The sequence below is a fragment of the Primulina eburnea genome, chromosome 3, assembly GCF_022965805.1.
Source record: "Primulina eburnea isolate SZY01 chromosome 3, ASM2296580v1, whole genome shotgun sequence".
NCBI classification, from domain to species: Eukaryota; Viridiplantae; Streptophyta; class Magnoliopsida; order Lamiales; family Gesneriaceae; genus Primulina; species Primulina eburnea.
The window spans coordinates 12,537,407-12,560,701 of NC_133103.1; the positions used below are offsets into that span (position 1 = coordinate 12,537,407).

Here is a 23,295-nt window from a genome sequence, read left to right on the forward strand (position 1 = left end):
CCGACCACCCCTTCCTCCTGCCGCCTCCGACCGGCAATCCCACCGCTATGCGACCACCACCGTCGCAAAAGTAGAAGGGTAATTTCGTCAATTCATCAAAAAATTATTATTTATCACATTCTTAATAATTATACCAAACATAATAATATTTTATCATTATCTACCTCAATAATTCTTTTTATCATTTATATATTAATCTTTCAGTAATCTTATCATTTAAATCAAACATAGTCCTATTAAAAAATCAAGAGTTAGTTGTGTTTGGTGTAAAAAAGCTAAATAATTATTATTTCAGACAATAATGAAACTTGCAAGTTGCATGCAATATCGTGGTCCTGTCTCCAATATCCGACAAAAAAATAATTTGAGAATATTAAAAAAAAAAAAACATTTTTGTGTGCATGATCCAGAAATCTATTTATCTTACTATTTATTAAGTTTTTTTAATAACAGCGCATAAAAACATAATGGCATTTTTATTTATTATTTCAAAATTATTTTTAATCTCTAATTAATTATCATAATTATGATTAAATATAAATCAAATTAATTATAAAAAACACCAAATCAAATATCATTAATATAGAAAAATATTTCGATAGCAACTTCACATTGGTATGATAGGGACATCAGACCACCACAGATTGAAAATCACGACTGAGCGACCCTTGTTTGTTTTCATTTTTCCACTCCAGAAAATAAAATCATATTTTTTTTATTATTATTATCAATCCCAAAATATACACCTTCATCCGACTGAGTTCTTGTTATCATTGAGACAATATTCGAAATTTTTTAAAATAATTTTATAAATACTATAATCAGAAGTTATTCACAAATTTACTCTTTTTTTCAAGTTAAGGAAGAGATTTGTTATAATAATTAAACTTCGTATCTTTACGTCAGATGCATAATAAATCATCATATAACACTCATTTACCTTTATATATATGAGAACATTGTTTTCAAGATCGAATCGATCTTCGTATCTTTATGTCAGATGAATAATAAATCATCATATAACCCTCATTTACCTTAATATATCTGAGAACATTGTTTTCAAGATCGAATCGATTGGTTCGACCAAAAACCAATCATAAGTCACATCCAAAAGCCGTTTTACCGATCAAATTAATATTAACCTATCAAACCGATTCAAAACCAATAAAAACCGATCGAACATTTACACAATTTTATTTATTTTTTAAATTTTATTTTTATTATATATGATTTTTAAAATGTATGAAAAATACTATTTTAATAATATTATTGTTTTTTAAATTTAGAAATAATTTTTTAATCATCTATATAAAAGATATTTATAATTGCAAATATATTATTATTTTATATGATCGACCGTCCAGTTGAACTGGTCTAATCGATTAAAATGTACGGACCGATAAGATCATCAGTCCGACTATGAAACATTGTTTGGGAAGGATGACTCATTTTAAAAAACATCGGAGAAAAACCGACAAGTGTGCAACAAAAGGAAACATCAAATGAAACTACATGTGTAGCACACAATTCAAATTTAATCTAATCAAACAACAGGGACTCATCAGTATTTGACTATACAAACAAACAATAACAAGAAAAGCCACGGTAGAAGAGGAAAACATGCAAGATTCATAATTGTCAATCATTTTCTTCACTTGATCTTTTAACACTGACTCTAAGCGAGAACCAAATTAAAATGCAGTCGCGATATCTCACTCGAAGCTCACATTCTGGAACAGCATCATTATCTCATCTCCTCCACCCGGGCTGGAGCATCTTGTCTGAAATGTAAGGCACCCCAAATGAAAAAAGAAAACACACGAGAAATAATCAACTACGAATGCCAAGGAAATAACATCCACATGCAATGCGTGTCCCAAGTTAAATATCATATCAAATGCCACAATGAAGGTGCTACAAACACTAATTTTCTATTTTAGAACCCTTTCGTGTTTACGTCGGAGACTATAAGATTATACTCGGAATTATTGTCCAAGACATACAATTGCACGCAGGTTGGATATCATATGACAAAGACATAAGAACAAGCACCCAAGACCAACTATTTGAAACGTGAATAGGAATTGCACACGCCGTATCATGATAAATCACTTTGTCCTGGAAGCTCAAGTTCACTAAAGGTGTGAAAAAAACAAAAGCTTTCTATTTTAACAATGATGACTGACAACACAGACATGTATTGGCAGAATGAGTACCTAAACCGCATAAGTTAATGAAAGTACGCGACATACCATCTTTGGAAACAGTCAATGATCTGCTAGGTTTGTTTCCGCCCTTGCCATTAGCTTGAATTGGCTTCTGCATCTGAGGGGACAATGAGCTTAATTTGCCACTTAAGGAAACGGGCAGAGAATGCCGTCGGGCATACACATGATCAGCACCATCTTCATCAAGTTTAGATGACCCTTGAGCTCTAAGCTTTGCCTTGGCAGACTCAGTAGCTGCCATGTAACTCGGTACACTTGGGGTGTTCTGTAAGATATTTTCAGGATGTTCCTGTGATGTTGCAAGAGATCTCCTTTTCTTGATTTTCTGATTCTCTTTGTTACTATGTTCTTCTTTAGAGCTCAACTCCTCATTCAAAGTTAGAGGACTCTCTAACCCACCACCATTTTCCAAGGAATGAAGCTCAGCAACAGGATGATCATCTTGTGGCACATCTACTAGCTCATCCGTTGCTGTTATATTTGAAGGAACTTCTTCTAAAGCTGGTTTAATTTCTACAACGTCCAATCCGGTTGGGTTTTCAGAATAAATTACTTTTTTCTGCTCAGCAACATCAGAAGCAGTAGAATTTAACACTACTTTTGCGCTTGGCTGCGGCCCTGGCTTCTCATTTTGTGTTTCTGATTTTTCTGAAGCAACCGCTGAAGATGCAGAAACCTTTCTTAAATTACGTTTAACCCTCTCAAATTCACTTTGGGACTGTTCTTGCACAAACTCTGTCTGATGAGTTGTGATTTTCCTAGGGTTGCGTTTGGGCTTATCTGCATCAACAGAAGCTAAAGAACCAGTGTCCCCATTAACAAGGGCAGAAACCTTTCTAACACTTCTCTTTGATTTTCCAGTTCTAAACTCGACAGCTTGTGTGTCACCCTGCTTTTGCTGATTCTTCAAAACACCTTTTGAATGTGCACACGGTTTCCAAAAGTGAGATATCGACCAGCGCTCAAGCCAGTTCCAAGCTGAATTTGGTTCAGATAGATCATATTGAAGACTCAATGGCAAAGCAGTTGGCAATTGGATAAGAAGCTACAATACGAAAGTGTCCATCAGATCTTTCCAAAAGATTACATATTAATTGGAAACAATTGAAGTAATATATAGTTAGTTTTAACATTCTCTATTTTCAGAACATGCGCATCCAATAACATCAGAAGGTTGTCTGATGATTAGTAAACCCCGTGCAGACAATAAGGTATTAGAAGGTTTCCAAGTTATAACTGAGTTAAACGCCATTCGATGAAAAGTAGAGCTAGAAGATTTGGAGGTCTTATGGTAACTGTTCAAATGTACACAGATGAATGAGCCTAGATGATAATGAAAACCAAATACAAACCTTGCAGACAAACACTTTGGTGGCTAGACTCTCTGACCCAAGATATGAACTTGTTCCAGCAACCACCTGTTTAGCTTCCTGATTTAGTATAAAAACATAGTCAAAACAAGAGCTTCAACGCCCTCGTACGGAGTTAAAAAAATCTCAGAGATTAAAAGAGAATTTAATCAATTAGGTTACAGAAATTCACACTACCTGAAACTCTACAATATTGTATTTTTTACACCATCCAGACAATGTATTTGAGTGTCTAACTCTTCGTCCACGAGCCACTGCCTGGAACTTAACAATTCCCTTCATGCAATGGAAAGTGGAAACAGCCTGTCTCCTCACCAAATGACCCCGTATAAGAGCTTGTAGCCTTATGATACCTTTAAGAGCCCTAAAAGCACGGCGAGCCTGTGCACATGGATGAAAATACAATTATGAGAGGTAAAGACCATTTAACCGTTCCATTAACATGAATGGGAAGTCGGGATGACAATTTCTTCCGAACCCGATGGAGAATCTGATATCCGACCCAAACAGAGGAGAGTATGGAGGGTAAAAATGTATCATCGAGTACGGAGATTTTTGGATACGGTGATGGAAGCGGCTCTTGAATAATCTTACTCATACCCGACCTGAATACTCGATTATATATATATATATATATATATATATATATATATATATATATGATTTTTCGGCTATGGTTTTAATTTTAATATACTTTTGTTGAATGATATTAGTTGGGTAGAATGAAATAAATTATTAGTTGAGAGTTGATGCTATTTTCATAGGTTAACAATGTTAGGATAAATAATTTCTAATATTCTGTTTAATTTTCTAATTTTTATATTAAATTTTATATTTATTGTTCTCGCTAATTTAGTAAACATCCATAGTTTTATCGAAATAATTCAAATTTGAGAAAATGTAATTATAGATGGTAATTGGGTATTTGGGTAGGGTATGGATATCCAATCATCGGATGGTTATGAGGATGAAATTGAATACCCGATGAGAACGGAGACGGCAGATATGAAATCCTATCCAAGCCCAACCCATCGTCATCAGTAATGAGAAGTCATGTTCATAAACTGTAGAAGTCCAATTAATAATGACAAGAGATTTACATCCATAAACCGATTAGTTACATATTGACAAAAGTGTGTACAGAATGAAAAGTATGCTAAATCCAATTTTAAACAGAATTGAATGACAACCAGAGAGCCTTACCAAGTAACCCCTAAAGGCTGCTTGTGTTTTCGTGGCAGCTTGCTCTTGCCTAATCATCTCTGAATTACCAGATGGGACTGGTACATAATTACTTTGTAAATCTACGTCTTGGTTCCCTGGATATGAGCCAGTAGAAACATGAGGAGCACCAGATGTTGTCTTCCCAAATCCCGTATTCTCTGCATCTCTGCTAGTCAACTGGGGTGGAACTGTGACAAGTGAAGAATCTCCAGCCATTTTCTCTAATTGTGTATTTGCGGCAGCCTAATTATGAGTCACATTTTTTACATCCAACAGCAAATGCACTCAACACGATAGAATTTAAATTGTATTTTAGAACATCGTTACAACAATATCTTCAAGCCAAGTATAACATATGTGGATCTGCTAGCAAAATTATCATTTCCTAAGATTTAAAAAAATCAGAAAAAAAGAAATATGTGAAATTAAATTCAAAAATCTCAAAGTATTGAACTTAATAGTTAATAGAACTCCACATACCATAAGAAACAACAAACTAACTGATGCAGCTTTAAAGGTTTCATTTCTGAGGCCACAAATGAGGGTCAATAACACAAATGGCTCAGACAACAATTGTCTTACCTTGGATAAATTAGTCTTTGAATGCTTCTTCCCAAACAGGACAGTCTTGATCCATTTCCCGGGAGACTTTCCCATGGCAAACCACGTTTTGAAACAACAATTACTCAATCCAAAAGCTGCAAATTTTAATTAAGATCAATCCTCACATCACAATAATTGGAATTAATAAAAACAACTCTAAGGGAAAATGGATACCGACTTACAAAATCAACCAAAAAAAAACAAAAGATCTGTCACCGTTTTAAGCCAATCTTTCTACTGCCTACCAACAAAGCAACGTATCTTAATGTGCAGCACATAAAATATGTAATACAGAACAAAGCCGAGATCTATAGGGATATCAATGGTCGCATTTTGAAGTTACAAGGAATAGAAGGAGAATTCGCAACAAATGTCCCTCAAAAAGATCCCAACAAATAAGAAGAAAAAAGGTAACATAAACAAATCAGTCGAAGACGATGACAACTAGCACCAATCTTAATTTCCAGACAAACTAAAAAGTAGAAACCGAGATATTAACACACCATGCAAAACCAAAACTAGTGAGTTGAAAATGCACAAACACAGCAAGATCTGCATCTAAACTCACATTTCCTCTGAAAAGCCATAACCCATATACATAAATGCAAAATCAAGAAAGCACGTAAAACAGGTAAACAAAATAGAGGAAGGTTTTAGTATAATGCAGCTGAGATCTGGGTTTTCTGTACCTGAAAAGCCAAGGGTTTATCCAAGTCCCAGATCCAACATCAACTCAAATCCTTCATATAAAAAAAACATCCCCAAAATCCACACACACAGAGAGATAATTGAGAAGTAAAAGAGCGATTTTTCTCTCTCTTTCAAAGAAACAGCCAAATGCGAATGATAAAAGTGGAAAAAATATTCAAGAGAAGGATGGATTAACAAGTAAGCGAGCTTAAAAAAAGTGGAGATGAAAATGCTTCAAATGGCCAATACCTTTTGGAATAATTTCGCTCACTCGGGCCAAGAAAAATGGATCCCTCGTAAATTCAACTAATTCCCAGAGTTTCTTCACTGACTTCCACCTCTTTTTGTGTTCCGGTTGCTGCAAAAAGATGGTGGAGTAGTTCTGCGGAGGGGTGGACTAAATAAATATCCATTCGATTTATCAAATTATTGTATATCATAGGTAATAACTCGTAAAAATTTCCTACAACAGATATGTAATACTAACCGTCTCAAATATAAAAATTACAAATCATTTTTTTATTTGACAAAAATTTACGTGAGACGATCTCATAGGTCGTATTTTGTGAGAGAAATCTCTTATTTTGATTATCCATAAAAAAATATTACTTTTTATTGTAAATATCGGTAGAATTGAGCCGTCGCAAATAAAAATTCGTGAGACCGTTTCACAAAAGACCTACTCTTTTTATTTTACTTCTAACCTTGTCCTTAGATACATTAATTTCCTCCAATGAGTTTTTTTAACCTATTTAAACATTCATTACTTAATAATAAAATTTACTCTTTCAATTTTTTTTTTTAGAAATTTGTATATAAATCTATATATACGGGACATAGAGGAAGTACCTAATAATACAACACAAAATCAACCTATAATTATAATTACAATAAATCTTAAAATAAATGAGTTAGCTGCTTTCAAGGTCGACTAAGAATCACGGCTAATTAAATCCTACTCCTATTATAAATTATTGGATAAAAATCAGGTTTCTCGTAAAAAAAAAACATTTTAAAAAAACACACATTTTAAAAATTATTGTGAGATCAAACATAAAGTCTATATATTAGATCAATAATAATTATTAGATCTACAGTGAAAACAATACTCTGGTTGTTGGATCTCATAAGGTTTACTGATTTTCTTTCCCAAATGCCCAACAATTGAAACTCATTTATTAGTTGTTACAACGATAAACATGTGGATTGTTGGAATGTTGCATTGATGCGATTGAAAATGGAAAAATGGACGACCATTTAGTGTTAAAAACCCGAATGAGACGATGAACTTTGTTTTAGGGAAATTGTGCTTTTCATTGGTTCCACTCTAATACCATGATGGGCTAAAAACATATTTAAAAACTGTTTGCAATCTTTAAAAATATGAATTTTAGGTTTTTTTTTTTTAACAAATTTACACAGAAAAATCTAAAATCACTTTGTTTCGGAGATTGCTCATGACTCTTGGGGATTGTTCTTACTCAACTGCATCATAACATAACTTGTTTTTTTATTATCATTTAATTCCATTTTTTTTTTGGCAATTTCAATTTGCTATCCGGCAATAATTTTCCAACAGGTTTAGAGTACTTAACCCATGATTCTGAAGTGCAAGCTGGCCAGGCCCCCTTTTACTTTATTGGTTCCACCGAAACAAATAGGGAAAAAATAACCAAGTTGAGGCCAGAAAGTTTCTGCCTTAAATCAAAAGCATGAAATTACAAATTTTGTTTTGTACTGGTGCCTCTCCAATGCGTATCTGAACAAGTACTGATAAACCAATAACAATAATAATAATAATTAAAATTTATTATATTTTTCTAAAATATAATAAACATCACTTTCTCAAAATATATCATATGGATAGCATGTCAAAATCTTATATAAATATAAGCTGTGTGTAATGAATACAATTTATGTGCCCGGCTCCAAGTGTTGACTTAGATTAGCATATTGTCTACAGCACGATTCCAATATAACCACATGCGACTTCGAGTAGTTGGTCGTGCGTATGCAATAATCACCGACACTTTCAGGATACAATGCAACGACTTTAATTTAATTAGAGGCAATTTACACACATACTCGTGTGGCATGAACTCAAGCTACCATCTCGGGGAATCATATGAACATTTGGATTAACCTATTGACAAATTTAGATAATGATTTCGATAATATCGAACGTGTGTCGTCGAAATAATTATTTGACTGAAAAAATATGCAATCAAACAAGATGCAAATTTGCACATAAAGAAAATGAAATTCTACACTTAGGGCATTGTCCTGAGAGAGCATTCAATGATATATATGTATCGATACACTTTTTACAAAGTAGATCTCATATATGATAGAAATGTACACAAGTGATATGTTCATACGGATACTTTATAGCAACGGAAGATAATGAAATAAAATGTCCAACACTTTCATGATGAAATAGATAAATTAGAAGAAATTAGAGATGATACAATCTTACATGGTTAGTGATTTAAAATAAAACTCTGTTTGAGATAACACAACATAAAGAGTGGTCTAAGAATTGATTGACAATAATCCATCTCATGATGACAGCTTAATATTGCTACTCCTATGGCCATGTTTACCGACATATGTATGTTCATGTTATCAGCTCCGTGATGCAGAAACTGATACAAATCATAAATTTTACATTTATAAAGGAGATGGAATACCCATCTAAAACAAGAGATCTGAACTGGTGTGATGAATATTACGAAATTCTTACCTGAAGAAATATTTCCACCAGCTGAATACAAGCCCTTCAGCACAAAAATTTATAAGAAGTCGTCAAAACCAGCAGGTAAGAGAAGTATCTGACCTCGCCTATGAAACTAGAAATGAGTTAACTCTATTAAGAGATTATCTCATGGCCCATGGGTTATTCACCGGAAAATCTAGATTCTTGTCCTTAAACATATACTCGAGAAATTGATTGGAAAAATCAGACGGCTCAACACATGTTCACTCAAGCTGCTAAAATATGTTATTATGTGCATTACACACACGAGCACCAAAGCATATCGAGATGAAACTCGGGGCCCCTGAAATTGAGTATGTAATCGTTAATACAATCATAACAGTGTCTTTGCAAACTATAGGAGAGTCGGTAATGTAGGAATAACACTGAAACAAATGTTTCACAGAAACAAAGATCACTCTAACAGGAGAAAGGACCTTGCAGGATGAACCTTGCCCATCAGTGCAATCTCACGTAATGTCCTTGAGATGGAAACACTAGTCTGCTGTCCAGCTCTGCTCGACAATTTCGCGCACCTTCCTGTTGTATTCACGCTTGTTTTCACTAAACAATCGAGCAGCTTCAGAGTTTGCGGGTGAGTTTGGATTTGGATCGCAAAGCAATGACTGTAAGAAAATATCAAATTAAAGATGATGTTTGAATCGCCACTGGAGTTAACAGAAAGAAACATGATTCAGCAAATCCTTTTTCATGGAAAGATATGAAACACAACCTATTAGTCCATTCATCCATTTTTATTCCGTCCATCAGATCTGAAAATTTTATTAGCTTTTCTGTACAATAGTGGAACACTGAAAGGTAATGACAAACTTCAATTTTATAATCAAGGCAGCTTATACACGATGTTGTTTCAGGGAAACTGAGAGGCGAAAAACAACTTTATGTCAATTCTGACCAGGCAAAATAACAAACAAAATATAGTTTCTTTCATATGATTAATTCCTGATAATGATCATGGGAATTCTATAAGTCCGAGAAATCCGTTTGCAACAAAGTAAATGGCCCGTAGGCTTAGTTTCAGACGAGAGATGAAGAAATTGAAAACAAAAGCTAGGTCATCTATCTCGCTAAGCAAAAGTTTACATCGTTATTGAGGATACACATAACTTCGATTGGATATCAACATTCATGTTACAATAAAATTAAAAAAATCAACTCAATTTCCAGACACCTGCATGTTTTCAATCAAATCCTACTTTAGGAGAAAGAATTGCTGTAAATCTCATAATTTTATTTTATTAGAAAATTTCATTGTAAATAGTTGATGCCCGGTGAAGTAGAGAATATGTTATGTACCACTTTATAGCGTTGGGTTGCATTTAGTTGCGCCTAGATTATGATTGGATTTATTAAAAATCCAACCTATCAAGTATTTGGTTTGAATTCTTCGACTCACAGAATTTATGGGCCCGGTTTCAACTACCACTTATTAGTGATTGTCTGCCCATTTTTATTGGAGTGATTTTTCATCCCACAATCTAGTTTCGACTAAAATGACAACCAAAATTGCCTTCCTACCCAATCTTTACCGTGTTTCTTTCCTTGTCAGGGTAAAATGGTAGGGCGATAGGGCCAGCAGCTCTGTGGCTGCAGTAGGAGCAGCAATCGAAATAGGGAATCAATTTCACTTCCACCAATTTTCATATAATTTCTCTTCAATTTCAATCCATGTGTCACAAAGGACGGCAACACTATCCCACACTTCTTTCCTCCACACCCACCTCCATTGTTGCCAGCACCATTGCTCATCCACCACCTCACTACCAGCATCCCTCCCCCCTCCCCCCTCCCCAAAAAAATCTTTTCAAAGTTTCTTTAGCATCTACCATAGCAACCAACCATCATTTGTGAAGAAGAGGAATAGAAGGGGAGGAGATGAGGAGAAAAGGGGAAACTAATAAAGAAATTAAGAACGGTAAAGAGGTGACTGATGACCGAAATCTGTCTGTGATTTCTATTGTTAGGATTTATGAAAAGCTAATAAAAGAAATGGAGTACAGAAAAGAGATATTAATCTCACTGACAAACATCATATGAAAGTCAAAATAAATATTAATCTCACTGACAAACATCATATTTTTTATCGTCCAAATAAACGATCACATTTATCTCGTCACACAAACCACACTCGACCTTAGTGTACCTGAATAGATGTAAGTATGGCAGCGACATCATATATTGGGCTCCACTGATTTTGCAAAATATCCAAGCATATACTTCCATCTGCATAAACTGATCAACAACAGAAGTAAATGACAACATGATAACTGCGTAATAAATGTTTTCGGTCGATCTCATGATTCCATATTATAGCATTAGATTAATTTAGTCTAGACGCAACTGGTAAGTGACTTTCAGCAACAAATTTGTATGAAATGTGTGTCTACCAATTTTTCACAGAATATCTGTTGATAAAAAAATGATAATAGAAACCTGTGGGACCCAGAAAATCAGGAGGCACAAAAACTAGTGAAATTGAATATGAGACCAAAGAAACTTTATTTGAAGATGTTGAAGAGGACAATTTCGATTAAAAAAAAAAAAGCGATTCTTGAATTCATTAAGAAACAGAAGTTCCATTGTGCAGCAACAAAATAAACCGAAGCAGGAGAAACGTGTGATATTGAATAATAATAGTTAGTTTAAATAACCTCCTTCATATCCACAACACATTTCCACTAAGAAATGTTGTTACCTAAGAACTTGGCCCTTGTGCTACTGAGGGAGTAGAAACACAAAATACCAAACAGAACTATATACGAGTAAAGTTGACAACAATACCCTGGATAATCAATTATTTAAGATGCTAAGGCATGAAGTTTGGATAGCATATTGGAGAAATGGCATCACGACCGACCTACATTCATAGTATTAAATTTGAACAAAATGAAAAAGCAACCAAGAAGACCAATGCCAGTACTCACTGCATGCAGCAGCTACTTCACACAATTTTTTTAACAGCAGGCACTGTTTCTTCTAATGAAAGGCCTGGGTTGGCATGATTAGATAATTTTTTAATATGAGCTGCGTTGATCGTCTATTTTAGCTGGTGAGCATTCAAAAGAAAAGATAGCCAGACCAGGAACCATGCAAAAAAAATTAAACCCAAGCAATGAAATATTACAGTAACTTACTGTTGGGATGGAACATTCTAGATACAAACCGCACTGTTGGGGGTTTATTGGGGTAATCCTCTGTGAATTGAATTGTCAACTTAAACGTACCTAGTATTAAAACAATTTAATGGTTGAGACAAATGACAATTAGAAAATGTCAATAAAATTCTAATCAAGTCTTTATGTAGAAATGCAGTATACAGCTTAAATAACCCATGGAAAAATGAAAGCATGTATGATTTAATGCACCATAAGAGGCGTGAAAAGTATTTGGATTTGTTTCATTTTAATACAATGGTATATCTGAATCGAAGAGCTTTGGAATACGAGATCTTTTGCAACCGAGACTACAAAGACCAAACAAAAACTCGCCACACCAAACGCCACCTAAGGCAGCACTTCCCCAAAACCCTAAATTTCAAATTTGCAATGACAAAAAAAAAATTGTCAGACCAAATGAACTATGATCACTGTTGATGAAGTCATGTATCATTCGCACGAGTAGATATAACTTCATAGCATAAATCTAGGGTTATAAGCAAACTCTAAAATAAATAAAGAGAGAGAAATAATCCTATCAGAGCATCAATCATCCATAAATTCCAATGAGAAATAGACTCAGTGATAGAATGTTCCACCTCCATCCCAAGGAGTGTCATCTGGCCTGCAATAACAAAAATAGCCATAACAAGTCCAGTAAAAATATGGTAATTTCTAAATTGATCGCCAACAAGAAGCAAAAAAAAAGAACAAATTGCCAGATATACCCAAATATAACAGCGTTCCAGAGCATAATGTTGTTATCATATGGCGCGCCGCTGATGCCAGCCGGAGGATCCTGCTGTAACCGCTTGAAATCCCTCATCAACCGCTTCCTTGATGGCGTCGACATCCCGCCGCCTACGATCACCACCAATTAAACATCGTATTTCCCTTTAAAATGATCTTCTAACGTATTCGAATCCAGATAATTAAGCCTCGGGTATCAAAACATACGACAGAATCAATTCAAACTGAAATATACTCGTTTCCATTTCCATCTTAAGGCTACGATTTCCAAATACCACGATCACCTAAACCGTACGTGATAATATAGTTAATCATTAAAAAAAACGAAACCCTTGGATCCATAGGCATGAATTCGCAGCTTTCCACACAGGCTCTCAAATCAAAAATCGATCCCAAACAGTAGAAAATTACCTGAAACTCAGTGCTGCTAACTTTTCTCCCCTTTCCTCTCTGAATCACTTTATTAGCTTCACATTATAAATAAATATAAATATATATGTATGCACTAAAATGGCATATAAATTTTTTAGCTCGCGTCGTATATAAGCTGTCGAAGTTTGTCTGATTTTTTCATTTTTTTAACAGATCAAATTTTAAGTGTTTGTTTTAATTGGTGACTTCGAATATGTGATTATAGAATTTTAAATTAATTTCGTGAAATCCTGTTCAGAATTTAGATCTTAATTGATTTCCATATATAGTTTAAAAATATCGATTTGAAATATATTAATTCGTTTGAAAATATAAAATTTCAAATTCTAATATTTTCTATTGATATAAACATATTTAGAAGTTAAAAGATATCAAGTTGCAATATTTATATATTTTTAAAATCTTGAAAGTGAAGATAAAAAATATCTTTGTGATTACAAAAAACAAAATCTATTCTAGGTCAACAACTTTAAAAGAAGAATAGGCTTATATTATTAACAAAAATTTATGTGAGACGGTTTTACGGGTCGTATTTGTGAAACAGATCTCTTATTTGACCATCCACGAAAAAGTATTAATTTTTATGCTAATAGTATTATTTTTTATTGTGAATATCGGTAGGATAACTCGTCTCATGGATCTCACATATTAAGATTCGTGAGACGGTCTCATATGAGACCCAGTCTATTCTTTTTTGTTTTTCGGAGGAGTGAGCGGTCTGTGATAATTTTTCAAGGCAAAAATTGATGTGAGACGGCCCAGTTTAGAAGTGCTCGAGATGGCGCGCTGTTCACTGCACCGACCTCACTGAATAATATCCTTTCGCGCTTCGTAACCTTTCGCTCTATGTAAACCTAAACCCTCCGTTACCTTCAAAAATTGGACATGGCGGACGGTCACTCCTTCAACAGTATCTCTCTTGGCGGTCGCGGCGGAACAGTAAGCTCAGAGTTTTACCCTTTTTTCTTGTCTAGTTTTATTGATTCGCAAATTATTTTTCTGTTTTAGGCGTGATGTTTGTTTTCTTGCCTCTTCGTGATTATGGCCCTAATAATTGCCTTTGATGTTTTTATGTTTTTTTAGTTTCGATCGGAAGAGTAATTCTCCCTCTTCTTTGAGATTATTTCTTCCGTTTATTTTCCAGGGCATGTGTGGAATTGTTGGTGTTTAATTCTGTTGGTGTGTTTCGTGATAAAATCGTCAATGGCGTTGTTTTTCGGGTATTTATTTAAATTTAGGGTGATATGTAGTGTTTTAAATTTGCATCTGTCACTCCGCGTTTTCTTCAAAGTAAGCGATTCCCAGTTGATTGCGATAGCAGAATAACTTCCCTAGAGTTTCAAAATCGGAAGCTAGTTTTTTTTCTGCCCTGGCTGTTTATTTGAATAAGAGTAAGAAGAATCTTCAATTATTATTGCCTCATCCTTCCTCTAGGATTTGTTTCTCGATAGTCGCTAATTTAATGTCCCAGTAGTTGCATCCTAGAATAACAGATTACCCTGTTGTTCCTTTTCTTTTGGTTGGTGAAAATCAATTTGAAATTTTGTTACAACTGCAGAATCCTGGTCAACTTAAAGTTCACTCCGGTGGGATAGTATGGAAGAAACAAGGAGGTGGCAAGGCTGTGGAAGTTGATAAATCTGACTTGCTTGCCCTTACGTGGATGAAGGTCCCTCGATCTAATCAACTAGGTGTTCGAACCAAAGATGGTCTTCACTATAAATTTACAGGTTTTCGGGACCAGGTGAACTACTATTCGTGCCTTTTTCTACCTCTTATTTATAGTTATTTTAGGTTATGAATTCTCGAAGCTACGTTGCTTTTCTTAGTTCTCAAGCCTAGTTTAATTATTTTTTAAGCCATTTATTGTTTTTCCATCAATTAAGTTTGGAAATTGTTAATTAGCAAAGATCGTTATATTACATGTTGTCTCGCTATAACTTATAGTGTAGTTCTCCATCCGTCCTATTCCACTCCTTATGTTTCACAAACAATATCTTCTATCATCAAATCTTCTGAACACAAAATTCAATGTCGAAATTATTGTCTTTCATAGTTCCCAGTTCTTTTGTTATGGGGTTGGTTCATTTACGCAGAAAGCGCTCTACCTTGTGTTTTAGAAGGTACTTTTTATGCAGGATGTTACCGGTCTGACTGCGTTTTTCCAATCCAATTATGGGAAAACACCAGAGGAGAAGCAGCTCGCTGTGAGTGGGAAAAATTGGGGAGATGTTGATTTAAATGGTATGTGAAATTTTTAAATTCATAGGATCTATACCTGTCTCTACCTTTTTCACTCATTTTGGGTCGTGTTATTGTCTATATACACAAGCTGTTATGGTAATTGTTGTTGAAATAACTCAGTTACTTTTCTTTTTCTTCAATTTTGTATCATGAATCGGGATTGTTTGGTATTAAAATTTGCCATTTCTTTGATGAACATATGACCGTTCTAAAATTTATGCAAGATCAACACGACAGATGTTTTTTTGGTGCGAAGAAAGCTGACTTTCCGCATTTCCATCATCTTTTATTACGCATGGAGAATTGAAGTAATGTGTTGTGTTTTAGTGAGATGATTTTGAATTGTATGCCTTCTGTGTTGTTTAAGATGTGATTATTAGATCATGGAGTTCACATGTCTTGATTTTTCTCCCCAGGTAATACACTCACATTTCTAGTTGGCGGTAAGCAAGCATTTGAGATATCTTTAGCTGATGTTGCACAGACCCAACTTCAAGGGAAAAATGATGTCATGTTGGAATTTCATGTGGATGACACAACTGGAGCTAATGAGGTATTTACTTCATAACTATCTTGTTCTTCACGATTACACACCCCAACTGCAATCGTTTTGTGAGTTTATTATGCATCACATGAATGATAACCCTGATTAGATATCTCTTTTTATTACTAGAAAATTTACAAAGTACTTGTTTTACAGAAAGATTCCTTAATGGAAATCAGTTTTCACATCCCAAATTCAAACACTCAATTCATCGGTGATGAAAATCGCCCTTCTGCACAGGTAATTCTGCATGGAAATTTGACCTGGACTTGTTGGGTGATAAAAAAACTCAGTATAAGAAGTTATTCTTGATGTAGGTGTTCCGAGACAAGATAGTATCAATGGCTGATGTTGGAGCCGGAGGTGAAGAAGCTGTCGTTACTTTTGATGGAATTGCCATCCTTACTCCTAGGTAGGTAATTCTGAGCTGGTACCGTGATCTACTGATTCAGTGTCAGTTATTTCTCTCTAATGCATGGTGTCCAACATAGATGTTCTTTTCTTTTAGGGGACGATACAATGTTGAACTTCACCTCTCATTTTTGCGTCTCCAAGGGCAAGCTAATGATTTCAAAATTCAGTACAGCAGCGTTGTTCGTGTTTTTTGGTTGCCTAAGGTTCTTTGCTTCTGTTCTTTCTAAATCCTCTATAGAAATTTGTGTGTGCATATATCTTGGATATGCTTTCCTGCTGTTTGGTTCATTTCTATAAATAGTTTGGTGATCGTCATTGTGGTTGCATCTGATCTGATGCGTCATCGTTTTCTCTACTGCAGTCTAACCAGCCTCACACCTTTGTGGTTGTTACTCTTGACCCGCCAATTCGGAAGGGCCAAACTTTATATCCACATATAGTGATGCAGGTAGTTATTCCTTTCAAATATTTAATATTTTAATATTCACCATAAAAATGCAAGGATGCAAATTTAACCATTTTCTGAGATTTGCAGTTTGAGACAGACTCTGTTATGGACACCACCTTGTCTATGAGCGATGAACTTTACCAGACCAAGTATAAGGACAAGCTTAATCCGGAACACAAGGTATTCTCCTTGTCTGTTTCTTACCTTCTTGGGTTTGGGTTTGCCTTTCAGTTTTGACTATTTCATTTGAAAGTAACACTGTCTTTTTTGTTTTCCTTTATCTTTCTTCTACTTAAGATTTAGTGGCTACTTCGTGAATAGTGGGTGTTTCCCATTAATACATGGGAAGTTGGAGTCATGATTGTGTAGCACTTGAAACTGGTTATGATTTTACAGTGAATTCACCTTGATGATGGTTGTCATGATATATTTTTTGATATATTTTTTAAAAAAATATCAGGGACTGGTGCATGAAGTCTTTATTACAATTCTCCGTGGTTTGTCTGGCGCTAAAATCACTAAACCTGGAAATTTCCGCAGCAATCAGGATGGCTATGCTGTGAAGTCATCCCTGAAAGCTGAAGATGGAGTTCTTTATCCCCTCGAAAAGAGCTTTTTCTTTTTACCCAAACCACCCACTCTCATTCTTCACGAGGAGGTAAAATTTGCAATTATAATTATAAATATTTTCTCAGGCAGCTATATGTATCATATGCTTGTAATTGTCCTGCAGAAGTTGATGTGTTTGTTGTTTTGATATTTATCTAGATTGACTACGTAGAGTTTGAGAGGCATACTGCTGGAGGTTCAAATATGCACTACTTTGATCTTCTCATTAGACTTAAGACTGAGCAGGAGCACCTTTTCCGAAACATACAAAGAAATGAGTACCATTCACTTTTTGACTTCATTAGGTCAGCACATCTCTCGTACGGGTTGTTTATATTTCCCATCAGAAAAGAGTCGTTCTTGTTAAATTCTGACTGTATTAGTTCGTTGTTACAGTATCAAGGGCCTGAAGATTATGAACTTGGGGAGTGCCAAGACTGCAGAGGGAGTAGCAGCTGTTCTGCAGAGTGATGATGATGATGCTGTTGACCCACATCTTGAGCGCATCAAGAATGAAGCAGCTGGAGATGAGAGCGATGAAGAGGTATTAAATTAGGCTCTACATTGGCAATCAAAGCGGACATGCTATTAATGTGTACAAAATTAACTTTTGAATTGTAATATCTTGTGTTTGAAATCTTCGCAGGATGAAGATTTTGTTGTCGACAAGGACGATGGAGGCTCCCCTACTGATGATTCAGGGAAAGGAGAATCTGATGGCAGTGACAGTGGAGAGGAGAAAGAGGTAAATTTACTACTACTAATTTCCGCATGTGATTCAGTTTCTTCCCCGTATGTTGAGACTCCATCGATGGATGGTGATTTAGGTACCGATTAAAAAGAAACTCAAGAAAGAGCCTTCTTTCAAGGCATCGTCAAGTAGGAAAAAAACTAAAGATGGTGACGAAGATGGGTCAAAGAAGAAGAAACAGAAGAAGAAAAAGGACCCAAATGCACCAAAGAGGGCCATCAGCGCCTTTATGTTCTTCTCCCAAACAGAAAGAGAGGTTCGTTTAAGATAAGTTCTGAAATCATATTCCCTTGAGTTATACTTCCAAAGACTCAATTTTATGCTCACGGAACCCATGTTTCTTTTGTGACATAGAATGTGAAGAAAAACAACCCTGGGATTTCATTCACGGAGGTTGGGAAAGAACTTGGAGATAGGTGGAATAAGCTGACAGGTATCATACCACGGCATTTATTCTTGGTAACTTCGTAGAATTACAACTTTTGGTCCTCACACTAGTGTTGTTGATCTGCAGCTGAGGAGAAAGCCCCATATGAAGCAAAAGCACGGGCGGATAAAAAACGTTATAGCGAGGAAATCAAGGGCTACAAGAACCCACAGGCCTCAACCATGGGGTTGGCAGAAGTATCTGACAGTGAGTAAGAGTCTTGATGGGTCTTTACATAGTTTCAGAGGTCATGATGCCAGTGTGTACTTGGTTCAAGACTGTGCTCTGGGAAATATAATATCTACTAATTTTGTTTAGCTGAGAATATATGTTGGTTTTCCAACCAGGTGCCGTAGGCTCTTGAACAAATTTTCGCCCTTCAAATTATGAAATGCTGTAGTATGATAGTTACATTTGTTGTATTTATGTCAAGGACAGATTTGAAGGTGGTTTCATAACGATTTCTATGATAATTAAAAAAATATCGTTGCAGTGTACTTGATCGAGAAAGGTTTTTTTGTTGATATGGGTTTGAAACAACTTAAATATTTAATGATGTTTTGTAACATATTGCTATTGCTTATTCAAAATTTTTTGTAAGTAGTTTTAAGATTGTGGAAGATCTATGGCAAGTTGGACACATCTGTTAGTAAATGTAATTGGTATTGTTTCACATTTGTAAAATTATGACTGATGATATATGAATTTACTGGACTGACATATGTTCAATTTTCAAAATTGGACGATAGTTGATTTCAAAATTATGATCCTAAAATTTATAGGAATTGGTTATGGGGGAAAAAATGGTTTTGCTATCGAAATCAAAATAAATGACGTTTTGTTATTTTAAGTACCAATAAATTTGAAATTCTTTATCAAATCGTTCCTCTTAGTTCAAGTGTTGACTTTATCCCCAAGTAATTTTTTAAATTTGTTTTTTCTTACTATAAAAAAAACTCTAATTTCACGAGGGTCAATACATATTTGTACCTATCTTATCGCCAAAGAAATGAGCGCTCAGCCAAATCAACGGCTTAGCCCCACCCGTTGCACACCCCAATCTCATCAACGGCCGAGATTCCAATTGCACCACCTTCACACATGGCACATCACACCCCTAAAAAAAATTAGGGCTTGTCTCTCCTTATAATAATAATAATTTCGCTTCTAGAAATATCACTCTCTCTCTCTCTCTCTCACAAGTCACAGCATTCATTTTCTCTCTATTTTCCTCGCGAGCTCCCATTTTCGGCAAGAAAATCATGGGCAAGGGTCCGGGTCTCTACTCCGACATTGGCAAAAGAGCTCGAGGTTTGGCTTTTCATTTCTTCATTATTATGGTTTGGATGAATGTTGGATATCGTTTCTTCAATTTTTTCTGTTACATTTTGCTGGTAATTTTTTTTGGGTTCTTTTTCTACTAATTTTATTTGTTGGAATTAGATCTTCTGAACAAGGATTATCAGGCTGACCAGAAGTTTACTATCACCACTTACTCGCCCACTGGAGTTGTGAGTATTGATTTATGGGAGTTTTCTTGTTTCGAAAGTAGAATCGGTTTATTTTTTCTGCTACATAATAGTCTCTGAATGGTTTTTTTTTTTTTTTTGAAATTTTGACTTGTTATTTTGGGTACAAGACACATGTTTCCGATGTATGTATGTTTAGAACACCATTTGAAACGAAGAATCCTAACTGGATTTTCTATACTAAAATGATTTGATTTCCTCATATATTAAATTCATTTGACATGTATCGTGCAATGTAAATCATTCTTCTAAACTTTTTTTTGGAATTGTTGAGTATAGTGTTTATATTTACATGTTTTCTTGTCTTTACTCTCTGTCACATCTGTGTGGGGTGTGGATGCATGAATTGTAATGCTGAAGCTGGTATTCGGTTCATATCCATTGATTAAGTATCTGATTTTATTCATCTTGCATTTATTAAATTAAATCATGCTTGAAGAAGTTTAAATGCTTTTCCTATTGAAGAATTTTGTGGTGCTTACAGATTTGATTTTCAAACTAAAAGTCCTTTTGGGTAGATGGTTTGATTTATAGGTGGTGTCATCTGGTGGGATGGATCTGGTCTGGGGGATGCACAGTATTTCTTACAATTTAGCTGTATTTTTATTCTGCTGTGTGTTTGTGGATCTGGATGATTCTTAATGCTTTGTTTGCAGACTCTCACTTCTACTGGAACAAAGAAAGGTGAATTGTTTTTGGCTGATATCAATACTCAGTTGAAGCACAAAAACATCACTACTGATTTTAAAGTGGATACCGCCTCCAATGTATGTTCTTTCATCTACGTCCCTTCTTTTATCATGAAACACAACATCTTTAATTACCAATACTTGTTATTCTTTTGTGGTTAAATACTTTGTATCTCAGTCATCTTTCTTATGCTGTAATGTAAACAATTCTTACAATTCGTTTAATAATTATATATTAAATTTATGCATCCTTTTAAGCACTTGACTAACTATAAAATGAATTTCAGCTCTTAACCACCATCACTGTTGATGAGCCTGCTCCTGGGCTGAAAACAATCTTAAGCTTTAGAGTTCCTGACCAAAGGTCTGGAAAGGTAATCCAAAACCTACGTAGCCTATGGCCTTGCCAAGGACTGTAGCTTTGGGGCATTTGACCTGATTCTGTTTGTATTGATAATTGTAGCTGGAGCTTCAATACTTGCATGATTACGCTGGGATAAGCTCAAGCATAGGGTTGACTGCAAATCCCATTGTTAACTTTTCTGGTGTTCTGGGAAACAATGCTGTTGCTCTTGGGAGCGATCTTTCTTTTGATACCAAAGAAGGAGCCTTAACCAAATTGAACTTTGGAGCAAGCTTTACAAATACTGACCTTATTGCTGCTTTAACTCTGTGAGTTTATTTTTGGCTTTTTTGTAGATTTCACACTTCTTCTAGTTTCATCAAAGGCTATTTCATTCGAATAGTGTATCATAAAGTTTGTCTCTAGTAAATATCGGACTGATGTTGCTTCAGGAACGACAAGGGTGACACCCTGAGTGCATCATACTACCACACTGTGAGCCCATTGACCAACACTGCGGTTGGTGCGGAGGTGACCCACAGCTTTTCGAATAACGAGAATACCATCACTGTCGGCACTCAGCATTCATTGGATCCACTGACCACTGTGAAAGCACGTGTCAACCACTTTGGCAAGGCAAGTGCTTTAATCCAGCATGAATGGCGCCCAAAGTCCCTCATCACCATTTCAACTGAAGTGGATACCAAGTCTATCGACAAAAGTGCCAAGTTTGGTCTGGCCTTGGCTCTGAAGCCTTGATGAGCGGGTATGAAAGACCGTTGTATTGCTCGTTTTTTGGTGGACTTTATTGGTGATTTTAGAAATAATGGCGGTTCTCAAACTTTGCTATGGTAGTTATCTTTTCTTTCTCCCTTTTTGGTGTACCGAACTAGTATGGCGGTGTCAAGTTGGCTTCTGAAATTTTCTCCCATCAATGCAGTTTTCCTCTTTCCTTTGATAAAACATCTTATAAATTTGAAACTCGAGGTTTTCTGTCTAAGTTGAAGTGACGTGTTTCCCGTATGCGTGATTTCTTTATTAGAAGATAATGTGTTTTTATCGGATCTTGGAGTGACGTCCAAGATTAATAAAATATATAGTTGTTACGTTTGATACCGATATTTCTCTGAAAGTGTCCCCTTCAATGGAGTAGGAGCTCTATTGTTTGCGTTACAAACTATTTTTTGGACTTCATCATATGGAAACCAACGAAGCTTCATTCGTAATTAAAAGATTTTACCAAGATGCAATATGCTGATATGAATTTGTTTGGGCCTGTATGTCCATAATTTCATAAATGGGCTTTCTTGGTAAGGCCCGTTCAATACCCAAATGTCAGTGAGTTTATATAGAGTTGACTGTTTGACAATCGTGTCGCATTTCACGCGTTCACTTCGTTACGCGAAAGCTCTGCTGTTCGCCGGAGACTATGAAGTAAAACTTGAAGAGAGAATGATTACTTCTAACCTTTCCGGCGGAGGAGAAACGGAGGTCATCTGATCACGCTGTCTAGTCACCTGTATCGTCGCGTCTGAGAGTGCCTTCCCACTCGTATCAGTGCTGGAAACTCCACTTGAACTCCTGCAAGCAATCTAGCTAATCGGTTCGTCCACTTATGACCTAATTCTCAGACTTTCTCCTATAAAAATTTTCCCTACACATTTCTCCTATAAAAATTTTCCCTCCGAATGTGTTCGATGAGCTTACGATCTCATTGTTAGATCCCGGCCGTGTATCTTGGGGCTGAATCGTCGTTACATTCCGTACAGATAAGCTTTTCCTGTGTTTTCTTTTGTAAATTTGTCCGATCAGTGTCAGATGGTAGTTTGTTGACGTCCCTGTAAATTCATTGTGCGGGTGTTCCACGGGATGTTCTTCAAATTTGGTTTCCACTTTCCATATCGACAATTGATTTTGCGGCATTAGGCATAGCCGGATAGGACAGTTAACAAAATCCTCGATCACATCGTAATTATATTTATATTTGGTTCTCACTAAATATCTTTTTAAAATCAGAATTTCGTAGTCTAAACATTTTTTCTCTCTAGATTTTAGATTAGATAATGTTT

At 35.4% G+C, this 23,295-nt stretch overlaps 4 protein-coding genes across 14 annotated transcripts; 2 read left to right on the forward strand and 2 right to left on the reverse strand.

Annotated features, from left to right (window-relative positions):
• Window positions 1–1,503: 1,503 nt before the first annotated feature.
• On the reverse strand, window positions 1,504–6,532 carry LOC140826510 (protein IQ-DOMAIN 29-like). Of its 7 annotated transcripts, none has more exons than XM_073188866.1 (9): window positions 6,365–6,530; window positions 6,115–6,165; window positions 5,608–5,666; window positions 5,405–5,520; window positions 4,802–5,065; window positions 3,776–3,979; window positions 3,581–3,658; window positions 2,253–3,273; window positions 1,504–1,781 (listed from the first exon to the last, which is right to left on the reverse strand). In XM_073188866.1, exons 4-9 carry the CDS (start codon window positions 5,477–5,479, stop codon window positions 1,750–1,752), a joined length of 1,674 nt encoding a protein of 557 aa, XP_073044967.1. In that variant the 5' UTR covers window positions 5,480–5,520; window positions 5,608–5,666; window positions 6,115–6,165; window positions 6,365–6,530; the 3' UTR covers window positions 1,504–1,749. The 7 variants fall into 7 exon arrangements, with proteins under 7 accessions (XP_073044967.1, XP_073044968.1, XP_073044969.1 ...); XM_073188867.1 differs by having other exon boundaries at window positions 5,600–5,666; XM_073188868.1 differs by lacking the exon at window positions 5,608–5,666 and having other exon boundaries at window positions 3,581–3,646; window positions 6,365–6,532.
• Window positions 6,533–8,539: 2,007 nt separating this feature from the next.
• Window positions 8,540–13,367, reverse strand: LOC140826511 (ubiquitin-conjugating enzyme E2 2-like). 4 transcript variants are annotated; one of them, XR_012116821.1, is made up of 8 exons: window positions 13,208–13,367; window positions 12,775–12,907; window positions 12,646–12,671; window positions 12,026–12,115; window positions 11,035–11,123; window positions 9,308–9,496; window positions 8,859–8,892; window positions 8,540–8,760 (listed from the first exon to the last, which is right to left on the reverse strand). XR_012116821.1 is itself a non-coding variant. In XM_073188869.1 (6 exons), the coding sequence occupies exons 2-6, from the start codon at window positions 12,897–12,899 to the stop codon at window positions 9,368–9,370; spliced, it is 459 nt and encodes a 152-aa protein (XP_073044970.1). In that variant the 5' UTR covers window positions 12,900–12,907; window positions 13,208–13,367; the 3' UTR covers window positions 9,158–9,367. The 4 variants fall into 4 exon arrangements, 2 of the variants coding, with proteins under 2 accessions (XP_073044970.1, XP_073044971.1); XR_012116820.1 differs by lacking the exons at window positions 8,540–8,760; window positions 8,859–8,892 and adding an exon at window positions 9,012–9,174; XM_073188869.1 differs by lacking the exons at window positions 8,540–8,760; window positions 8,859–8,892 and having other exon boundaries at window positions 9,158–9,496.
• Window positions 13,368–13,987: 620 nt separating this feature from the next.
• Window positions 13,988–19,123, forward strand: LOC140826512 (FACT complex subunit SSRP1). 2 transcript variants are annotated; one of them, XM_073188871.1, is made up of 16 exons: window positions 13,988–14,167; window positions 14,787–14,972; window positions 15,367–15,472; window positions 15,889–16,025; window positions 16,173–16,256; window positions 16,334–16,428; window positions 16,525–16,633; window positions 16,792–16,878; window positions 16,966–17,058; window positions 17,339–17,536; window positions 17,647–17,792; window positions 17,884–18,031; window positions 18,134–18,232; window positions 18,315–18,494; window positions 18,593–18,671; window positions 18,753–19,123. In XM_073188871.1, exons 1-16 carry the CDS (start codon window positions 14,114–14,116, stop codon window positions 18,878–18,880), a joined length of 1,929 nt encoding a protein of 642 aa, XP_073044972.1. In that variant the 5' UTR covers window positions 13,988–14,113; the 3' UTR covers window positions 18,881–19,123. The 2 variants fall into 2 exon arrangements, with proteins under 2 accessions (XP_073044972.1, XP_073044973.1); XM_073188872.1 differs by lacking the exon at window positions 13,988–14,167 and adding an exon at window positions 14,430–14,448.
• Window positions 19,124–19,809: 686 nt separating this feature from the next.
• On the forward strand, window positions 19,810–22,249 carry LOC140826515 (mitochondrial outer membrane protein porin of 34 kDa-like). The gene is made up of 6 exons (XM_073188878.1): window positions 19,810–19,976; window positions 20,109–20,176; window positions 20,851–20,961; window positions 21,171–21,257; window positions 21,347–21,555; window positions 21,679–22,249. Exons 1-6 carry the CDS (start codon window positions 19,928–19,930, stop codon window positions 21,983–21,985), a joined length of 831 nt encoding a protein of 276 aa, XP_073044979.1. The 5' UTR covers window positions 19,810–19,927; the 3' UTR covers window positions 21,986–22,249.
• Window positions 22,250–23,295: the final 1,046 nt, after the last annotated feature.